Genomic DNA, 19,901 nt, shown 5'->3' with positions numbered 1-19,901 from the left:
AAAATATGTCCACTTTACCCATTGTGACCTTTATATTTTATAAATTTTATGCATATTTTTTATATTTCTAGTATGTATTGTTTATTTATTGTATGCTTTAAAATGGATTGAACTGTGCAGATTTTTCTCTATTCCTAAAATCCATGAAATGTTTGTCTTACTTCATTAAAAATAAATTCAAGTTCATTGAAATTTTAACAGAAATGTATATGATCAGAAAATATAAAATTTATTAACATTATTGATTTACTATTTAATGTTTTTATTGACTTCTAAATAACAAAAAATAATAATAATCAATTATGTATATTTTGAGTATGCATTATTCATTTATTTTATGTATCTGCAATGGATTGAACTTTCTTTATTCCTAAAATCCACAAAATGTTTGTTTTACATTATTTTAGTTCTGAAACGTTTAAAAAAATTCAGAAAATAAATTTCTGTAATAAAAACAAATATATATAAATTGCAAAAAAAAAAAAAAAAAAAGTTTATTAATACTATTAGTTTAGTATTTACATTAAAATATTTAAATTGAAATCTACTGACTGAATAATTGAATGTCATTTTTTATGAAGTAAAAGACGTTTGGAGCCACTGTATGTGGGCAGCATGAGACAGCAGATGTGTTATACGAGGAGCACACAAGCGTTCGTCAGGATTAAAGTGCAGTTAAAGTGCAAACTGGTAAAACTGGTTCATTAACCCAACGCAGTGTTACCCGTGTGAGACGTACTGATGGTGGTTTGTGGTGTAAACGCTGGCCGGTGCTTTATACAGATGCAACTTCTAGCGTGTTAAAGATAATGTGCGAAGTAAACATTTGATACGTGTAAAAAAATAAAGTCCGGGATCTGCGTTTGTGATAAGAGTCCGCATCGACGCTTACAGAGGAACGTACTTCTGTTTGTCGCGCAGGTCGCGGCTCCGGCTGCGTCCCGGCCGGGCGGATGAGGGGATGGAGAGGGCGGATGGGCTCTTCTTGCTCGGGCAGTAGGTGGAGTTGGACGACAGGTTGGAGCGCGTCTGGCCGGCGTTGTGGTCAAACTGCATCAGGCAGAAGATCAGATCTGTAGGCACCAGCTCGAAGTTGTACGGAGGATTCGTGATCACGTATCTGTCGCGAGAAAAACAGTATTTAGCAACACTTGCATTTGACATGTTACAAAAGAGTACAAACAATCCACTAAAGAAAAGCGAAATAAGTATAGCTTAGCAAGGATGTGTTAAATTGATTAAAGCAATGAGCTCCAAGAAACCTGTGAAAGAAGGGACGACACGAAGAGGAGTGAAGCTTGAAAGGGATTATTTCTTTTATAAAACGGTTATTCCATATATGTAGTATGAATTCACAAAATAAAACAAAGCAAATAAAGTGTAAGGATATTAATAAAAACAGTATTCTTCCACCAAACAATGAAGCTCCTCAGAAACAGTTGTGATTGTAACAAAAAGTGGTTGCCGAGCAACAGACAAACGTAAACAAAGGTGAACGTTACATTGTTACTTTGAATTATTTACAACAGCTTTGAACTCGGCTCAGCCAATCAGAATCAAGGACCGGAATGATCTGCTTTATAATACAATTTTTGTTAATGTTTTATTTGTTAGAGACAGATACAATAAATAACAGTCATCCCATGCATGTACTGTAGCTTTACACATACAGAAAACTACAGTTTACAAAATTACAGTTACAAAAATAACAATTTATAATATAAGTACTCTAAATATAAAGTTTATTGCTGTATCAACCAACATTTTATAGCTTTTAAAAATATATATATATATAATTAGCAATATATTTTAAATAATCTGGCAATTAATTTCACGCCAATATTTTTCCAAAATGTATTATTACACTGTTAGAAAAAAACGTATTTAAAATAAATTCTATTCTTTTGAACTAGGCATTGGCCTGAAATTTTTTTTTTTTTTACTGAAATATGTACAATTAACTTTATATTCTCTTTTGTATTTTGTACAGTATACTTCTAGTATGTACAGTATTGTTTATTTATTCATGTTTTGAATTCAACTGATTGATTTTGTTTTCTCCGATTAAAAAATATACATTTTGATGTTGAAGTTTATTTTTAATTTTCACTGCAATTTAAATGATCAGATCATGTAATATTATTAATATACGATTAATTGAATGTTTAGTATTTTTACTGACTTGTAATATTTTAATGTAATATTAACTTAAAATGCAAATACTTCATCCATCATGTTCTTTATATTTGGTTCATTTGTTTAGTACTTTTTAATGTATTGTTATTTTTTTTTTACTTTTTGTAATTTACTGAATTAGACTGATTTTTCTTTATTCAAAAAAACAATGACATGTTTGTTTTACATAATTTGAGTTAATTTGTTAAATTGCCTAAATGTTATATTTGGTGAATTTTCAACATATTTTGAGTGTGTATTATTCTTTTATTTTATGTATCTACAACTAATTGAATTATACAGATTTTTCTCTATTATAAAAATGCATGAAAAGTTTGTTTTACGTAACTTTTTAATTTATATTTCAAATTAATGCTACTTTAAATATTAATCAGCACAAAACTACACTGATAATAATCAGAAATGTTTCTTGAGCATTAAATCATCATATTTCATGATTTCTGAAGATCATGTGACACTGAAGACTGGAGGAATGATGCTGAAAATACAGCGGAGCATCACAGAAATAAATTACACTTTAACACAGATTCACAGAGAAAACAGCTGTTTTGCATTAGAAAATTATTTTACAATTTTACTGTTTTCATTGTATATTTGATCAAATAAAAGTGCAGCCTGGGTGAGCAGGAGAGACTTCTTTCTAAAACATAAAAAATATGACCGAGCACATAGTAAAGCCGTTCCACTCACCGTTTGGTGCACTGGCTGGGTGCTCCCAGATGTGCGTCTCTTAATCGGTAGATTCCAAAACACAACATGTTGTACGTCTTCAATGCTTTACAGAATAAATCACCATAACAGCCTCCATCCTGAAAACACAAGCACAAACATTATATGGTGGTACAGATTTAAAGATATTTGATCAAATAGATTCAGTAGATTAAGGCTCCAAAACATCCAAACAAGTCCGGTTTTATATATATTTTTTTATTTTATATAAAACATATATTTTCCAAAACGTGTTACAATAAAACTGCAAAAAAAAAAAAAAAAAAAAAAACATCAAAGCCATAAATCTTAACAAGCTGTGCTCCAAATTTGAAGTTGATATCACAAAAGAGCTTTCAGTAAGATTTTGCGTTTGTGTGCAGCACCAAACATTTCCACGAGATGAGATTTGTTTGCCATTCATTTCCAAAGTGTGACACTTTTTTTTTCCTGGACCACTTAACCTTTTAAAATCATACAGATGTTTTTTGTGTTTTTTCACATAGCAAATGTGCCAAAATCTTTACCAAGTTCTGTACCATTCAGAAGAAGTAAAAACAAAAAGGTTAATGGTTAGTTAAGGTGTTAATGGTGGGTTAAGATTTTTGCCACTTGCGATGTTCTCCACAGCATTCAAGATTTATGAGTTTTAACCAAGATTTGACCAGTTGGAAATAGGGTTGTAATGGTATGAGATTTTCACGGTATGATAATCGTCTCGGAAAATATCACGGTTTTACCGTATCACGGTTTACGGTATTAAACAATCAAAACAGGGTTTTGTTTTGGGGAGGGGTTGACCAAATGTTTGAAAGCATTTGTTTATTCAAATCTCATTAATCAAAAACAAAAAAATTTTACAATTGATTATTAATTAATTTAATAACTTGTATTTATCATTAATAATTCATAACAATTCATAAATTCTGGTTTGACTTAATTTTTCTGGATCCTGTACTGGATTCTTATGATTTAATACAAATATATCAAAAATGGTGGTAATGAAAATGTAACAATTTAATTGATGTTTTAAAACATTTATCCTTTTATGTTTTCGCAAAGGGCTGCACAACAGAGATTTACTTAATTAAAAGAGGGAAAAATTATATTCCCTAATGTGCATGTAAATTATTATTATTTTAGAAGTAGGCTACATTATAGTACAATCGTAATTTCTGTAAATTTCTTCGAGTTAAAAAGCAGACTTTTATTTGGGCGGGTTGTATTGGAGAGCTTTGAGTGTCAATGTATTTGGTTTTCTCAAATAAAATGATGAAATGATTATTAACTGTTCTCTCAGTGAGGCTCTCAGTGTTTGTGTTTACGTCCTCAGATAGTGAGACAGCAGCAGTGTTAAACCTGCCACTTTAAGCCACGCTGGTGCATACTTGAGTATGTAGTACGCGACACAACGCCACTCATTCACGGAGAGACATGCAAAACAAACAGATTAGCCTATGTATTTATATAGCAGTGCTTTTGTCATTATTTTACAGATTTGTTTGTTATTTATTCGTTAATCCATCAAATCACACATTTTATGTGACATCTGCAGAGTAGCTAGCTACTGTAAATTCATTGTCATGACAGGATTCTGTGCTTCAAACCGCATCACAGAAATCCTAACGCATTAACCTTAAATTATAAATGGGACATAGCTGTATCAGCTTGGAGGGATGATATTCTGAACAGGTAAACATGTTCGATGTGTTTCCTCGTTTTGCAACCACAAATAAGCAAATGTACACGGTATGATAACCGTATATGTTTATATCGCGGTATATCGTCATACCGGTATATCGTTACAACCCTAGTTGGAAATCTCCTTTTCAGGTATATGCTCAAAAAGTGGTTAACAGCTATATTAAATGGAACATAAATATAATTTTAGTACCATAAATTCCTTTAAATATACAAAATGTTAAATACAAAACATATTGTATGTTTCATTGAAATAATAATAATAATAAAGGGTAATTTCTGAGCTCCGCACAAGCAGCAGCTGAGGGTTAAACATGAAGTAAGAGATGTCCGTCTCACCCCGAGGTCAGCGAAGGGTCCGTCGTAAAGCGCCAGCTGTGCCACGCGGCATCGGTCTCTGTTGGCCAGTGTCTGCGGTGTGCTGTATCCTCCACGCAGTGCGTTCTCCTCCGCCAGCAGACCCTCCAGCTCCGGCGTCGCTCCACCGGTCACCAGCGTCCGGATCAGAGTCAGAATATTATCATTGAAGTACGTCTGGGAGAGAGAGAGAGATTTGAGGGTTGGATGCCCTGCTCAAGGGCACTTAAGTCGTGGTATCGCCAGCCCAAGATTCGAACCCACAACCCTAGGATTAGGAGTCAAACTCTCTAACCACTAGGCCACGACTAGCTACATGCACTTACTATATATGGTTAGGGTTAGGATTATGGTTACTTGCATGTAATTATGCATAATTATTTGTTATTATAATACTAAGAACATTTAATATGTGTAACAAAGACACCTTAAAATAAAAAACTAAAAATGGTTAGTATAGTTCAAACATATACAAATTAACCATGGATTAACTCCACAAACCATAGTTGAACCTTGGTATTTGTACTGTGGTTAAACAAATGGCGTCTGTTTATTTTGTTGGGGTTATTTTGTTGTGGTGTGTGTTTGTTGTGCATTTCTTTCTCTGTTTGTGTCGTGAGCATTTGCAGCAGATTCTGGAGCTTTGCATGTGTTTTCTTAAGTTGCATCAGGCCTGACGCCGCTGTGTTTGTGTTCACTTACGGCACTCATTAATGAGTCCAGCACGCTGACGGCGAACGCTGTCCCACAGGCGAACGGCTGCGTGAGGTACAGCTCCGTGTCAGGATCGTCGTCATCGTCCTGGTCCAGAAACTGGACGTTTGAGTCGTTCACTGCACACACACACACACACACACACACAAACACACACACACACACACACACACACACATTAAATGAGAGTCTTACTAAAATGTTCACAGAAAATAACAACAACACAGGGTCAAAAATGAACTCTTTAAGCACCAAATGCAAGAATTTGGCAAGTAAATGAACTGGTGCAACTTGCTGACAAGACCTCTAAAGATTGTCTAGATGAAGATTTTCTTCAGACCCTTAAGCAGAAACATGAGGTGATGATATGTATTATGAGTCAGTCTGATAAAACATGACAAAAGAAAGGTTATTACAGTTCCCTTTCAGTCAGAAAGATCTGACAAGACGTTAACTAAAAGAGTCAATCGATCAATGTTTACTTAAAATGCAAAAACAAACCTGAACTAAATTAAAATATTAAAAAAACTAAATTATTTTATTTAAGCTAGAATAGCAATATTTTTCATTTCCATTTAGCTTAATTTGATGTACAAAAATAACTAATTGAAATAAAAATAAATACATTTAATCATAGACATTACAAATAACAGTATAGCCTAAAAACATAAAAATAACAGTTATAATAATAATAATAATAATAATAATAACAATAATAATGACAAAAATGCACAACAAAATTAATCAACATGCATAATTTAAAGGTTAAATTTTGAAATTATTTTCATGGCAACTAAATAAGATGAAAATGCATAAACTTCAGCAACTAAAAAAATAAAACCGATAAATGTACTAAGAAATGTATTTGAAGTCAAATGGAAAGAACAATAATAAAAAAAAAAAAAAATATATATATATATATATATATATATATATATATATATATATATATATATATATATAAAACAAAAAAAGCAATTTAAATATAAAATAAAAATTAATTCTTAACATCAACAAATAAAATTAAGTAAAATGCAGTTTCATTGTCAGTAAAAATTATTTATTTAAAAATTCTGTACTCTTACAATATTTTTATTTTAAGATTTTTATTTTTATTTAAGACATTGGCAAAAAAAATAAATAAGAAATTTACCAAAACTAAAATAGAAAATAGAAAAAAAAATAAAAATGAACTGAAAATATTAATAAATCAAAAATGGCCAAAAATGCGGGTTCACGGTTAGAAAAAAAAAATCATTTATGACCAGAAATGTTGTTGACTGATTGTGAGAAGCAGCAGGAAGTTCATTTCTGACTCTGAGCCTTTGAGTTTCCTGTCAGAGACACTCAGAAACAGGTAACGGAGTGACAGATCGTTTCTGAACAGACGACAGATTGGATGGCTTTGACAGAAGCACACAGGATTCACAGCATGCTGCATCAGAGAGGAACAGAAGAAGAGCCACAGGAACAGCCGCTCTTACCCAGCTCCGTTATCATCGGGATGTTGTTCCCGCTGCTCTTGTCCTGGCTCAGAGAAACCAGGGGCAGCACCTTCTCTGTTTTAGCTAGCAGCATAAAACAACCAGTTACCAAAACCAGCCGCTTGCAACCATACACTTAGAAATTCTTCTCAGGAACCGTTATTAAAACAGCCGATCACACTCAAATGCTTTGGGGTCAGTAGGATTTTTTACAATAAGGTTATATTTGTTAACATTAGTTACTTATCATCGTTAATGTTTATTTCAACATTTACTAATAATAATTAATAAAATCAAAGGTATGTGCTAATATTATTGATTTGGCCTAAGCTAACATAACTAACGATGCACAGCTGTATTTTTTATTAATTAAAAGCAGGGTTACTAAAGTTAACTAAAGCTAAAAACATAAACATTTAGTTGAGATTTGACTTGAAATCAAATCAAATATATTCTGCTAGTTGCCAAAGCAATAGTTCTCATGGTTTAAAATGAATGTAGTTTAATTATTATTTATATTTTCATATATTTTCATATTTAAATTAGGTTAAATAAAATATTAAAATTGGGTAATAAAAATGTATAAAAAATATATACAGACATACAAAAATAAATAAAATACAAATTTCAAAACACACACACACAAAAATACAAAACCTTAAAATTAAAATTAAAACAAAAAGTCTAAAAATAAAAACATTGAAATGCTGATAAAACTACAATAGTAGCTCAACGAAACTAAAATAACATTAACAAAAATGAATAAATACTGTAAAAAATTGAATTTAAAATAGAAATATAAAACGAGTAGCAATGCACACAAGTGAGATTTTAATTAGTTCATTAAGCCCAGGTGTAACATTACAGTATATTCGATCTATGCATTACACTTTGTCTTAATATAGGCATCTGTGTCATTAATATCAATCAAACAATAAAAGAAAAGAATTTATAATTTGCTGCTTGATTTAACTGCTCGTATAGTTTAATAATTAATTTATATTTAATGAACACACTTAAGTGATTTTTACATTTTAGAATTAGTTTTTCTGCTTATGTTTAGATGTAAAATGAAAAAAGTCGGTAACACTTTTTTAAAATATTTGTTCATTTCTTGCATCGGTTCTTATAAATAACAATAAAGATTAAAAAATGAGCTACAGTAGATGGTGTGTTTAGTAATCTAGTAATTTTATTAAGAAAATAAGTAGAGGGAAAGATTTTGATTTTGATTTCAGAAAACTTTAAATCAGTTTTTCTCTAAATTGACTGTTGACTCCATTGAAATGCAATAAATCATGCATCATTGTGAAGGTCTTTTAATAGAGTATGTAAAATTAAAAATAACTCATTTTTGAAGATTTGCTCATTGTGACTCATTTTGCTAAGACGGGTGACAAATTGCTCCTTTTGATTAATTGATTGCATCCTTGATGAATAACTGTATTAGTCTGGGCTTCTTACCGAGCTCTGTGATGATGGGAATGTTTGCTCCGGTGGTTATAGACGTCTTTCGCACCAATCTGTGTACGGGACTGTTCTCCGGAGACGAGCGATCCATGCCAGGAGGAGTGAAACCTGGAAAAGAGAACAACAACACAGCACTTGTGTTAAATCAACCACATTTCAGCTCAAATTTTTTATTTGTTCGTATATTTTTCCTGAAGAAAGGCAAAATATCAAATGTTATGCATGCATATTTAACAAGTAATCCAGTATTTTGTAGAGAGGCGTCAAAATTACATTTTCACCTGATATTTGGAGCCAAATTACAGGGGTGTAAAAATGACTTGAGAAAGATGGAAGCATCATTACGTCACTTCCACACAGAGACTGGTAGCTCTTTGTTGCATTATCAGCTAATGGTGACCATTCAAAAACAGGGAAAGAGAACATTTTAAGGTTTGCATTTCTAAAGATATCTTAGATTTCAGGTCTTAACAAAATATTATTTTCGTATCTTATTTTTCATATATATATATGCATGTATATATATATATAGATATGTATGTATGTATGTATGTGTATATATATATATATATATATATATATATATATATATATATATATATATATATATATATATATATATATATATATATATAGGCCTTATATTTATTTACTGTTTAATAAAAATAGCATGCATATGATCCTTTGTGTAAAGGTCTTCTTTTAATTTTTGTTTAGTAGATTGTAGCCTAAGACTATCCTACATTTTAAAAATTAACAAATTGTAAAAAAAAATTATGTTTTTTTATGTTACAATGTTATATGATAATGTTATTGTTGTTTTACTTCCTTTTTTATCTCATTTTACAATTACATTCATTTCACAATCCGTCCCTTTGCGCCACCTGGTGGTAGTTTTTCGTGAATGATTTTAACACGCGACTGAATTACAGTTACTGCCGCGGCGGTAAGGCCCAGACAGGCTGGCCACCTACTGTAACTAAAACTATTTACTCACAGAGCCACATTAAAAATCCCAATATCTCTGGAAATAAACCACACAGGGTATTAAAAATTAAGCTACCAAAAGAAAAGATGAAGACGATGATCTAAAATCTAACAGGATATTAAAATACTGTATATTTAACGCTTTTTGAGTTACAGTCCTGCCAAAGTCAGGAAAGAAAAAACACAAAAAAGTGCCTTTTCTACATTTTTTAGTAGTCACTATTGACATATAATGCAACAAAGATGGATAAAATCAACAGATTTTACTAATACGCCAACCAATCTCTGTGTAATCATAAAATTATCATATTCTGGCAACTTTATAAAGTCATTTTTACCGTCGTGTAATTAAGCTCTGGTGAAAATGTCATTTTGAGCAATCCTCTACAACACAGAGCATCACTCATTAAATATACACCTGTGATGCTTATCTCTCCAGATTTCCTCTGTATTTACAGTATGCATTGATTAAAGTGTTAACAAAATTAAAAATGTGAGCTGAGGATGGTTCGGGTCCAGTCTTTACCTTGAGAGTTGGCCTGCAGGAGTCCAATACTGTCATCAAACTGCATGGACTTGATGTTGAGGGACGCCAGAATACACTCCTTATCCTGCAGAGAGGCGTCGTCGATGTTGTTCTGATTGGCCGAGAGGATGACGCACATGTCACACAGGTTGATGTTGACCGCTCTCAGATCGGCCCGACTCAGTGGAGTCCCCTGAACAGGAGACACACGTCAGAAACGCACCATGGGTTGAATAGACAGACAGACAGACAGACGTCCGCTCACGGGTAAGATGGAGATTTTGGGGAAGTTGTGTAGCGTCTCCCACTCTCTCTTCAGATACTCCAGAGAGCCCACGAATACGATGGGCTTCAGCTCGTGATAGTGGAAGTTACTGGCTCTCAGAGGCATCACCAGGTTACGCAGACCAATCAGAGCAGACTTCACATCGCCGAAAATACACACCACCACGTGACCGCTCAGAACCGTCATGGCCGCCTCGCTGCGAGTCTGACAGAGAAATACAGACCAGTAAACCACTGACTGACCTTTAATGTCATGTAATGTAATCACTGTATGACTATCAAAAGCATTTACATTGTTTGAAAAAAAAAAGGTTAAAAGCTTTCAGTTTTAAAATGTATATAGAATTTGAAATTTTATGTCAATTCTATGCAATTTGTCCAAGTTGTATAGAAATATTTGTTATGTTATTTTAAGCTGAATTACTAAAACTGAAAATAACCTAACAAAAATGGAAGAATAAAATAGAAATTAACTATGCATTTTTTTTATTTAAAACAAGTAATAAAACTTACAAAAACACAACAAAATGATTCAAACTACTATTAAAAGTAAATATTTCAGTTAGTTGCATAAACTAAAAAAAGGAAATAAAAAATAAATTAAATGGATATATAAAAAACACAAAACTACTTTCAGTTATACTTTAAATATGTATTTCAATTGTTAAATTAATATTTTGAGTACTACAAAGACTAAAACTACAAGTGAAACTAAAATTGAAATAAAAAAAATTAAACATTTTAAAGTAATAAAACTGATTAAAAAAACTACTTTTATTTGCAAGTCTAACTGAATATATAGTATATTTTCTAGATAATCAAATCAAAATCAAAGCAAAGTTGAAGTGCTAAAATTAGTAAAACAAAAAAATAATGAAACAGAAATTTCAAACAAACAAACTAAATAAATATTTTTAAACAAGATTTCATTCAGTTTTACTTTAAATATTTCATTTACTATAGTTGAAAAGGCAACACTTCTGATTTCTGTTTAGTTTAAGTAATAAAATTACTAAAACTAAATTTAAAACAGAATAAGAATTATATATTATATTATATTATATATATATATATATATATATATATATATATATATATATATATATATATATATATATATATATTTATATTTATATATATAGTTTATATATAGTTTTATATATAAAAAAGAAAAATTATTTTTTATATATATATATATATATATATATATATATATATATATATATATATATATATATATAGTTTTATATATAAAAAATAAAAATAAAAACATTTTAAAACTTTACCAAAATTAAAAATACAATGAATGAGGCAAAAACTAATTCTAAATTATAACTACTGTAACACTATATGTAAAATACGGTAATTTCTCAGTTCTGTTGTGTAACACACTGAATGTCTCTCACCAGCATGACCTTCTCGATGTCTTTTGATGGACACCAGTGAAACATTCCCGTCGAATCATATTTCTTTATGTTCTCATCCATTGTCTCCATCTGATCGTGTCCAGGGACCAACAACGGGTCGTGCCTGAAACAAACAAACCACAAAAACATGGACAAACTTGAGCTGGCCAAATTCAGGTCCCACTTGCAACAACAGCGAGATCGATGACTTTATAAAGCAGACGTTTGCAGGGAATGAATTGGATGCTGGGAAGCAGGGCTGCTATTACAGGACGTGATTGAGAGCAGGAGCCCAGGGTCTCGGGGACGTTTGATTGGCCCATTAGAGAGGTGGAGGTTTCAGCTTTCTGTCAGCGAGCGTTTCCATCCGTCAGCCGCAGCTGCTGTTATGACTTTATTTTCAATCATTGGGCCATTAGAGCTGCAGACGCTCTCCTCACTTCCTCCAGCTCTCTGTCCATCAAATATAATGCACAGAATGACAGAAAAACCACACGGTCAGCACCTCAGATACACGCTTCTGTACCGCATCACATCACTAACACACCTGGCCACTAAAGGGTTAATCTCCAAAAATCTGACTCTCGTGAGTCACGCTTCAACCTAAAATAAAATTACAACTTAAAACGTTTTAGGACAACTGTTTGTGTTATAACATTATTTTAATTACATTTTAACACGAAAAAACTCATTTGCGTGAGCTTTCCTTTTACAATTATATCATTGCGAATTTATCTAAATTTATTATATATTAAATTATATTTTTATATTTACAATATCTTTTATTTTTTATAAAGAATACATTTATAGTATTATATAACAACTAACTAAATAAATAACAATTATTTGTGATGTGTATTAATAGGTAAAAAAAGAATAAGATTTTTTTTATATATATATATATATATATATATATATATATATATATATATATATATACACACACACACACACACACACACACAATTTTAAATGACATTAAAATTTAAATATATTGACAAATATATTTTTCATACAGAAATGTAAGATTATTTTAGGACTACTTTTACTTGAAAATTTTTCCCCCAAAACACTCATTTGCAATGATTATCCAATTACAATTATATTATAGTGTGTGTGTGTGTATACAAATCATATTACATTTGAACAATTTAAAAACATAATAAATATATAATATTAGTTATTTAAAATAAAGTTGTAAAATATTATATATATATATTTATATATTTTACCTTACCAACATAACACAACCACACGGTCTATTTTTTGGTCTTTTAGATTTAATTTTTCATTTATTTTATTTCTTTCATTTATTTTTTTATATTATTTTATTGAATTATTTTGTTGCTGCAGTGCACACACACACACACACAAATAAATATATATTTTTTATTTTTTTTCTGTTTATATCTAAAATGCAGAACAATTATAATGGTTCTAAAAGAAAATCGAATCTTCCTCAAATAATTCCCATATTTCTGATTTGCGAGTGAAATGTGAGCAGGACATGTTTTTAGATGAATGTGATCTTCTGATCCCTGACAGCTCATCAGTCTCTCTCTCTCCATCTATACGGTTAGTGTTTCAGCGCTCGATCCGATCCTCCGATCCTCTCAGGGGCTTGATCTGTCCTCGCCAGCACTAATTAATAACCCACCGATCGGCTCACAGTGTCAGAGTGTGTCTCATTCAGGTCCTGTAGCTGCATTCGGACCTGACACAACACACTCACACACACAAACAGACGGATCGCCGCCTCTGATTGGCTGCAGCCGTGGGTCATGTGACCCGTTTAGTGAGCATGAGAGCGAATAGAAGGGTTTTCACAAAGCAAAGCTAGTGAAATAATGCTGCATTGCTTCGAGTGAATTTTGCAGAAAGACGGTTGTGCTCTTACCTTATTGTTTTGGGCGAGCATGTGGGCGACGTTCTCATCCCTCCGTTACGCTGTTTTTTCTTGGGCGACAGAGTCGACTGCTGCTCCTCGTCCACTACTGAAACACCAGACACAGTTTGAGACACAACCAAACTACACGTTCCATCACAAACCATTAAAACACTGCAGAACACATAATCAGAGAGATGTGAGACACACACAGAAGAGATGAGGCACAGGGACAGAGAAAGAGGGGACTGGTTGTTCTACTGCTTCACGTCTATAATGTACATTGTAATGCATTATACATTTTCATAAATAATTATAACCAAAGTTAAAATGCATTAGAATATTTGTAGATTCCTTGTTACATCTGAAACTGGAGGTCGTGGGAATTACTGCATTATACTTTCTAATACAGGTGTAATATTTAATATACAGTATTTTTTATGAATGCATTATATATGAAGGCTTCAAGTTAAGTGTTATCTTAGCTGCATTATTTAAAAAAAATAACATGTACAGCTTAACTTCAGCATGATTTACAACAAAAAGCGGTAAAATTATAAATTTTCAATAAAATACAGTATTTATAACAGATTTTGTAATGCATTTTAAATAATTACTAGTCTTATTAAATATGTATTAGTTTTATTTATCATCATAATTCTATTCCACATGTTTTTGTTTGGATGGCTTATAGTATTTATTAAATAAACATTATGTGTATGGAAGACCTGAATTGCAATAAACAAGTCATACTTTATTTATCTTTCTGTATCTGATTTTATCGCTCTCAAAAAAAAACTCTCTCTTTCAAATACCCATTTTTCCCTATCATAATATATTTTTGATAATTAAAAAAACATATATTTCATCAAACAATGTTTCAATGTTTTCTCTCAATTTGCTCTTTAAAAAAATTCTTAACAGAGCTTAAAAACTGTTTTTCTTAAAAACCCTTTTTTCCTCATTCCTAAAAAATTTTTTTCTCTTCCCAAAGCATGTTTCAGAAAAAAAAATTTCACTCTTATATTTCTCTTATCAAATTCTGTTCTCCCTTAAAAAAACACTTGTTTTCTCTCTTTAGAAAAAAATACTAAAATAAATAAATAATATGTCTTTGCATAATATTTTCAATATAATAAATAGTACTGCAATCCAGGATGGCTTGATTAGTATTTCTGAACCCTGTTAGTCTGCATGCATTTCCCACAAAGTCAGGCCGAGTCTTACAGAGCGTGTGCGAGCCGATGGTGGAGCTGGAGCCGTGGCTGGAATGATATCTGTATTTAACAGGCAGACTACAGGCCCGATGCAGGCGAGTGACATCAGATGCTCCTGAGCCAGCGCTGCTGCTCTGATACAGCTCTCTAGAGCTGGCCAGACTGAGTCTGTGCAGATATAATGCAGCCGGAGACAGCAGACTGGCTTTACGGTTATTTACTAAAGGCGCTGGCACACGGACGCCCGGGACAGCAGGAGACGCTCTTACTGCGCACTGAGCTCGCATTAGGGCAGGTTTGGGATTCTGGGGCTGGAATGTTGGACTGAGCTCATCGTTTACTATCAGACAAGAAACATTCATAATTAGGCAATAACGAGAATCACGCACTTTTACTTTCCTCAACATATGATTGATACAATGTTGTTCATTTTAGATTATATATATATATAGAAAATGTATTATATTTTTGTTTTTTTATTTTTAACTTTTAATTTTTCAAATATTTTATGTATATTTTAAATTAGTTTTATTTATATTATTTTCTATAATGGAAATTCAAAAAGAAGTGCATTTTTTTTTTTTTTTTAATACTGATTTTATTACAAAATATATTTAAAAAATAACTTTTTAATATTTAATTATTTATTTATTATTGATCCTCCACGGTCACAGAGTCAGGTGCAATTTCTCAGGATCATTATTTCAGAGATATCTCACATACGGGTAAAAAAAAAATTGGATAGCCTGAATGCACTGAAAGTTGCTTTGGATAAAAGCATCTGCTAAATACAAAGTTTCGGGAGTTAAAGCTCCACATAATCATAACTGCAGTGCAGCAGCACCATCTAGTGCTGAATGAGAGCAGGTGCCTACAGAGATGCATTATACTCAGACTGCAGAAAGTATTTGGACACAACCTGAGTAAACTGACTTCATACAGCCACTTATTATTATTAATGACCAATGAGCAAAAAAGTTATTTCCCTATATTTTGAATGACACTTGCTTTGATACATTATCTGATGCAATTACATATTTATGTATGTTTTAGTCATCCAAATACTTTTTGGGGGACACTGTACATATTCCACACCTATCTGCATTTCAATTCGCACATAAACATCAGACAAAATCACATGAAATATATGGATGAGCAGGACATGAAGAGAAGATTGAAGAGAAGAGAGTAAAAATGGGGAAAAGACTTACTTGATTTGATGTATCCGTTATAGTTACTTTTAGCTGAGAAAATGCAAGACAAAATTAGGATAAAGTGAGACACATGGAGCAATAAAGTGATGAACCAGTGAGAAAGAAAATGAAAATAAATAGCTTAACCTTGAATCTTCAATCACCCAGTGAGCAAAAAAACTAAACTAGTCTCGTAGCCTGACCAGATGACCCAAAGAACCCATAAAATAATCAAATTAGACCAATCTAACCAGCATTGTGTGTGTGTGTGTGTGTGTGTGTGTGTGTGTGTTAATAAAGTCATACCCAGCATCTAGATTATTTGCTTAAAACACAAACTATGCTTAAATGACATGTTCATATAAAGACCACTGTACAAAACTAAACTACTAATTTGCATCATACAATTCACACAAACTGCATGCAGAAGACCAAGTCTACCATAGAGATACATCCATGGGCTAATAGCCGTCTTCACCACATCAGATGCCACCATTACATGGCACTGCATCAACCAGATGGCACATACACAGGTAGCGGGCACAGATGACTACACAGGCACTCGGCACGAGTGCCACAGGGAAGGCGTTCACTTACAGGAGCATAAATTGGTCGCGTTATCATACAGAGACACGGGAGAGGAGGAGAAGCCACGGTGCAGAACCTCCATGTTACTAGCCACACTGTCTGACATGCACGAGCAGCCTCGTTCTGCCCCACCGCAAGCTACACAACATGCCAGATGCATTCTCTTGTAGGCAGACTTCTTGGCTGGGGTCATGGGGTGGATGAGGGGAGAGGAGGAGGAGAAGCATATTAATGGATGGGAGCATTATTTCACTAACAGAAGCTGGACATCCAGAAACTATAGCGGCCCAAGTATAGAGCCCTGGGGAACACCTTCAGAAAAACATGTTTGTTTTCAATTTATATACAGTTCTGTTACAGAGTAAAATCTGTTCTATTTTTCAACAACAAGATATCCTTTCAAATGGTTCCAATGGTGTTTTAATTATTTTGTATATTCTTGGAAATACTGTATTTTTAGAGATGCGAGTAAAGCATGGAAATGCATTGAGATGAATGAGAAAAGATATCAGGAGCTCACTGTAACATCCTGCCATGGTATATAAAATATAAAAGAGTATTGTTTAACCATTTTAACAATTTTTTAACCTGATGTGGTGAATAAAAAAACATATGGGGTGATATCTAAACTCAAAACACAATAATTCTCAGAAAAGCCCAAGTGCTGTTAGGAGCCTGTTAGAACAGCAAAAATTAAAGCTGTCTCCTGCTGATGATGCGGTGGAGGATAGTGGGTTAATGGAAGATGTAGTTTTACATTCACACATGCTGCAGGCTACAGTAGAAATCTACAGTCATTACTTACAATACAACACTATCAGAGGGTGGGGGAAATGATCACAGTTCCAGGGCAGCGAGAAAAAGGGAAAATGTGAAATGTTTCAACTACTAACAAAATGTTTTTGATGTATTTTAAAAGTATCAGGAGGAGGGAGGTAAAATCCAAAAAGTCTGATAATGTGGCCAGGCAGTGCAGTGATATTGAACAGCCTTGATAAGAGACGTCACTGACGAACTCCTCCACACAAGAGAGATTTAGATCTAAATCATTATTTTCGAGCTGATGGGAAAATTGTAGTAAAGTGCAATGTAAAAACTTCACAACAAACCCAGTTTCATGATCCCACAATAGGACCTACCTGATTAAATATTTTAGTTATAATAATAAAAAAAAACATTTTCATATTTGGTAAAATGAATGTGATATAAAATACACCTAATTAAATCTAATAAACCTAATAAAATCTACCTATAAATATGATTATATATAAAAAATTAAAAAAAAAACTTAAAAAAGTAAGGAAATTATTAGTAAATGTTCTCATGGTAACTTACTCCGTTTGCATCCACACTTCTTGATTCGCTTTGGGTCTGTAATGTCATCATGACAAGCTTTACAGTAGAAAAGCGCCCTAATGGAAAAAGGCGATCTTATTTAAACCATCCACACAGCATATGAGCTGTTAATATATGAATCTATATCTAGATATGTAAAAAAAAAAAAAAAAAACTCCTCACCTCTTCACTTCCTTGGCATCACTGGCGATGAAGAAGCCCAGAGTTCCCTCCTGCATCTTCACATGATTGCCCGGGTTAATCAGCGTGCTGTAAAACACAAACAACACTCACAAACCACAGAATGTTTTCAGAAATACCTCCCTTTAAATAATAACGTCTGAAGACAGGACAGCTCATGCTATGAATTGAAAATACTGTACGTTTAAAACGGAACCAAAAATCTGTGTATACTATCAAACACTGAAAAAAGAAAATCCATTGAAGAAAAAAAAATGACCCAAGAGACATTAAATAAAGATTTTGTACAGTAATGTCCAAACACCCAGAATACAAAAAGAAGCGTCACGTTCCATTTGAATGTTAATGATGACATGCATTTATTATTTAATTTAATTTAATAAGACTTCTCTTTGTGTCTGTTTACTGTGATAAAGGTTATTGTTATGTCTGAACTAAAATAACCTACTGTATTTTAAACAATTCAGGACGACATTTGCATGCAGATGCATAGTATTCGTTTATTTGGTTAACAGACATGCATGGAATAGTTCACCCAAAAAAAATCTGTCATCATTTCCATTCTCATGTCATTCGAGACACGTGACCTTTCTTCTTCCATGGAACATTAAAGAAGATACTTCGTATAATGCCTTAAATATACGACGGTTTTGTATAATAAACAATCAGCAAATCTCAAATCCCATTCATGATTACATTTTTCAAGCTGCATCACGATGAGTAACATTCATTCCTTTTCATGTTCCATGGAAGAAAGTCATACAGGTTTGGAATGACATGAGAGAGAGTAACTGATCACAGACGTTTCCTTGTTGCATGAACTATCCCGAAAAAGTTTCATTTCCTAATTGTGTCACTATAGAAAGTAACAGATTTGTTGATAGTAGAACCAATAAGCATGTTCAGAAGGGCAGTGGCAGATACATCACCACTGTTTTCAATGCCACGTGACAGTTTACACACACAGCTCGGCCAGAAGTACAGAAACTGAACGACAGTATCCCTTGAAAATCTACACATATCATTTACTGCCTTGACTTAAAGCCATTGTCAATATTTGTCTTTTAACCAAGCGCATAAAGAACCCAAAGACCCTAAAACATTCAGGAACGTTTCAGGGAAATATGGCAAGTACATTTTCAAGAGAATCTGGCATGATGTGACCACACCAAATGAAACCGTATAATTTCATACCATTTTCCACCCCTGTGTGAAACAAACACAAACAGCAGCGAAGTCAGACAAGCCACTAAATGCAGGATAAAGAGCACGCTAAACAACACAGCAGGGTTATTATCGTTAATTAAAACTCAAATTAAAATCATTCGAACAAATAAATAATTACTATTACTGAAGAAAAATAAATAACAACTTAAACAAAGGTTTAAAACTGAAATAAAATAAAAAATAAAATTAAAAAACTTTACATATTTCTCTTTTTTTTTACTTAATGCACTAAAACACCAAAAAACACTAAAAAAAAATAAAAATAATAAATTATATTTAGACATAAAAAATATAGATTTACAAGAAAAAAATGCAAAAAAATGCAAAAAAATGCAAAAAAAAAAAAAAAATCGCTATTTTTTTTATTTAGAATTAAACCAAACATACAACCTAATTTAAAATGTAAAAATCTATAAGAGTG

General features: G+C 32.4%; 2 protein-coding genes across 6 annotated transcripts in view; both read right to left on the bottom strand.

The window, feature by feature from the left end:
• Positions 1–19,901, bottom strand: part of dlg5b.1 (discs, large homolog 5b (Drosophila), tandem duplicate 1) — a 169,438-nt gene that overhangs the window by 72,388 nt on the left and 77,149 nt on the right. The window lies entirely within an intron of this gene.
• The window catches only part of LOC127968803 (calcium-activated potassium channel subunit alpha-1-like), a 71,006-nt gene that overhangs the window by 6,860 nt on the left and 44,245 nt on the right, over positions 1–19,901 (bottom strand). The window contains exons 17-31 of one of the 5 annotated variants that reach the window (XM_052570144.1): positions 18,236–18,322; positions 18,053–18,129; positions 16,727–16,900; positions 16,148–16,180; positions 14,947–15,276; positions 13,732–13,828; positions 11,835–11,958; positions 10,409–10,633; positions 10,144–10,336; positions 8,625–8,738; positions 7,161–7,244; positions 5,665–5,795; positions 4,945–5,139; positions 2,887–3,005; positions 905–1,120 (exon numbers count right to left, since the gene is read on the bottom strand). In XM_052570144.1, coding sequence (XP_052426104.1) covers positions 905–1,120; positions 2,887–3,005; positions 4,945–5,139; positions 5,665–5,795; positions 7,161–7,244; positions 8,625–8,738; positions 10,144–10,336; positions 10,409–10,633; positions 11,835–11,958; positions 13,732–13,828; positions 14,947–15,276; positions 16,148–16,180; positions 16,727–16,900; positions 18,053–18,129; positions 18,236–18,322 — 2,199 coding nt within the window. The remainder of the gene's footprint in view (positions 1–904; positions 1,121–2,886; positions 3,006–4,944; positions 5,140–5,664; positions 5,796–7,160; positions 7,245–8,624; positions 8,739–10,143; positions 10,337–10,408; positions 10,634–11,834; positions 11,959–13,731; positions 13,829–14,946; positions 15,277–16,147; positions 16,181–16,726; positions 16,901–18,052; positions 18,130–18,235; positions 18,323–19,901) is intronic. The other 4 variants (XM_052570145.1, XM_052570146.1, XM_052570147.1 and 1 more) reach the window with 4 other exon arrangements.

Source organism: Carassius gibelio, chromosome B12 (assembly GCF_023724105.1).
Source record: "Carassius gibelio isolate Cgi1373 ecotype wild population from Czech Republic chromosome B12, carGib1.2-hapl.c, whole genome shotgun sequence".
NCBI lineage: Eukaryota > Metazoa > Chordata > Actinopteri > Cypriniformes > Cyprinidae > Carassius > Carassius gibelio.
This window is presented reverse-complemented; position numbering and strand designations above follow the sequence as displayed.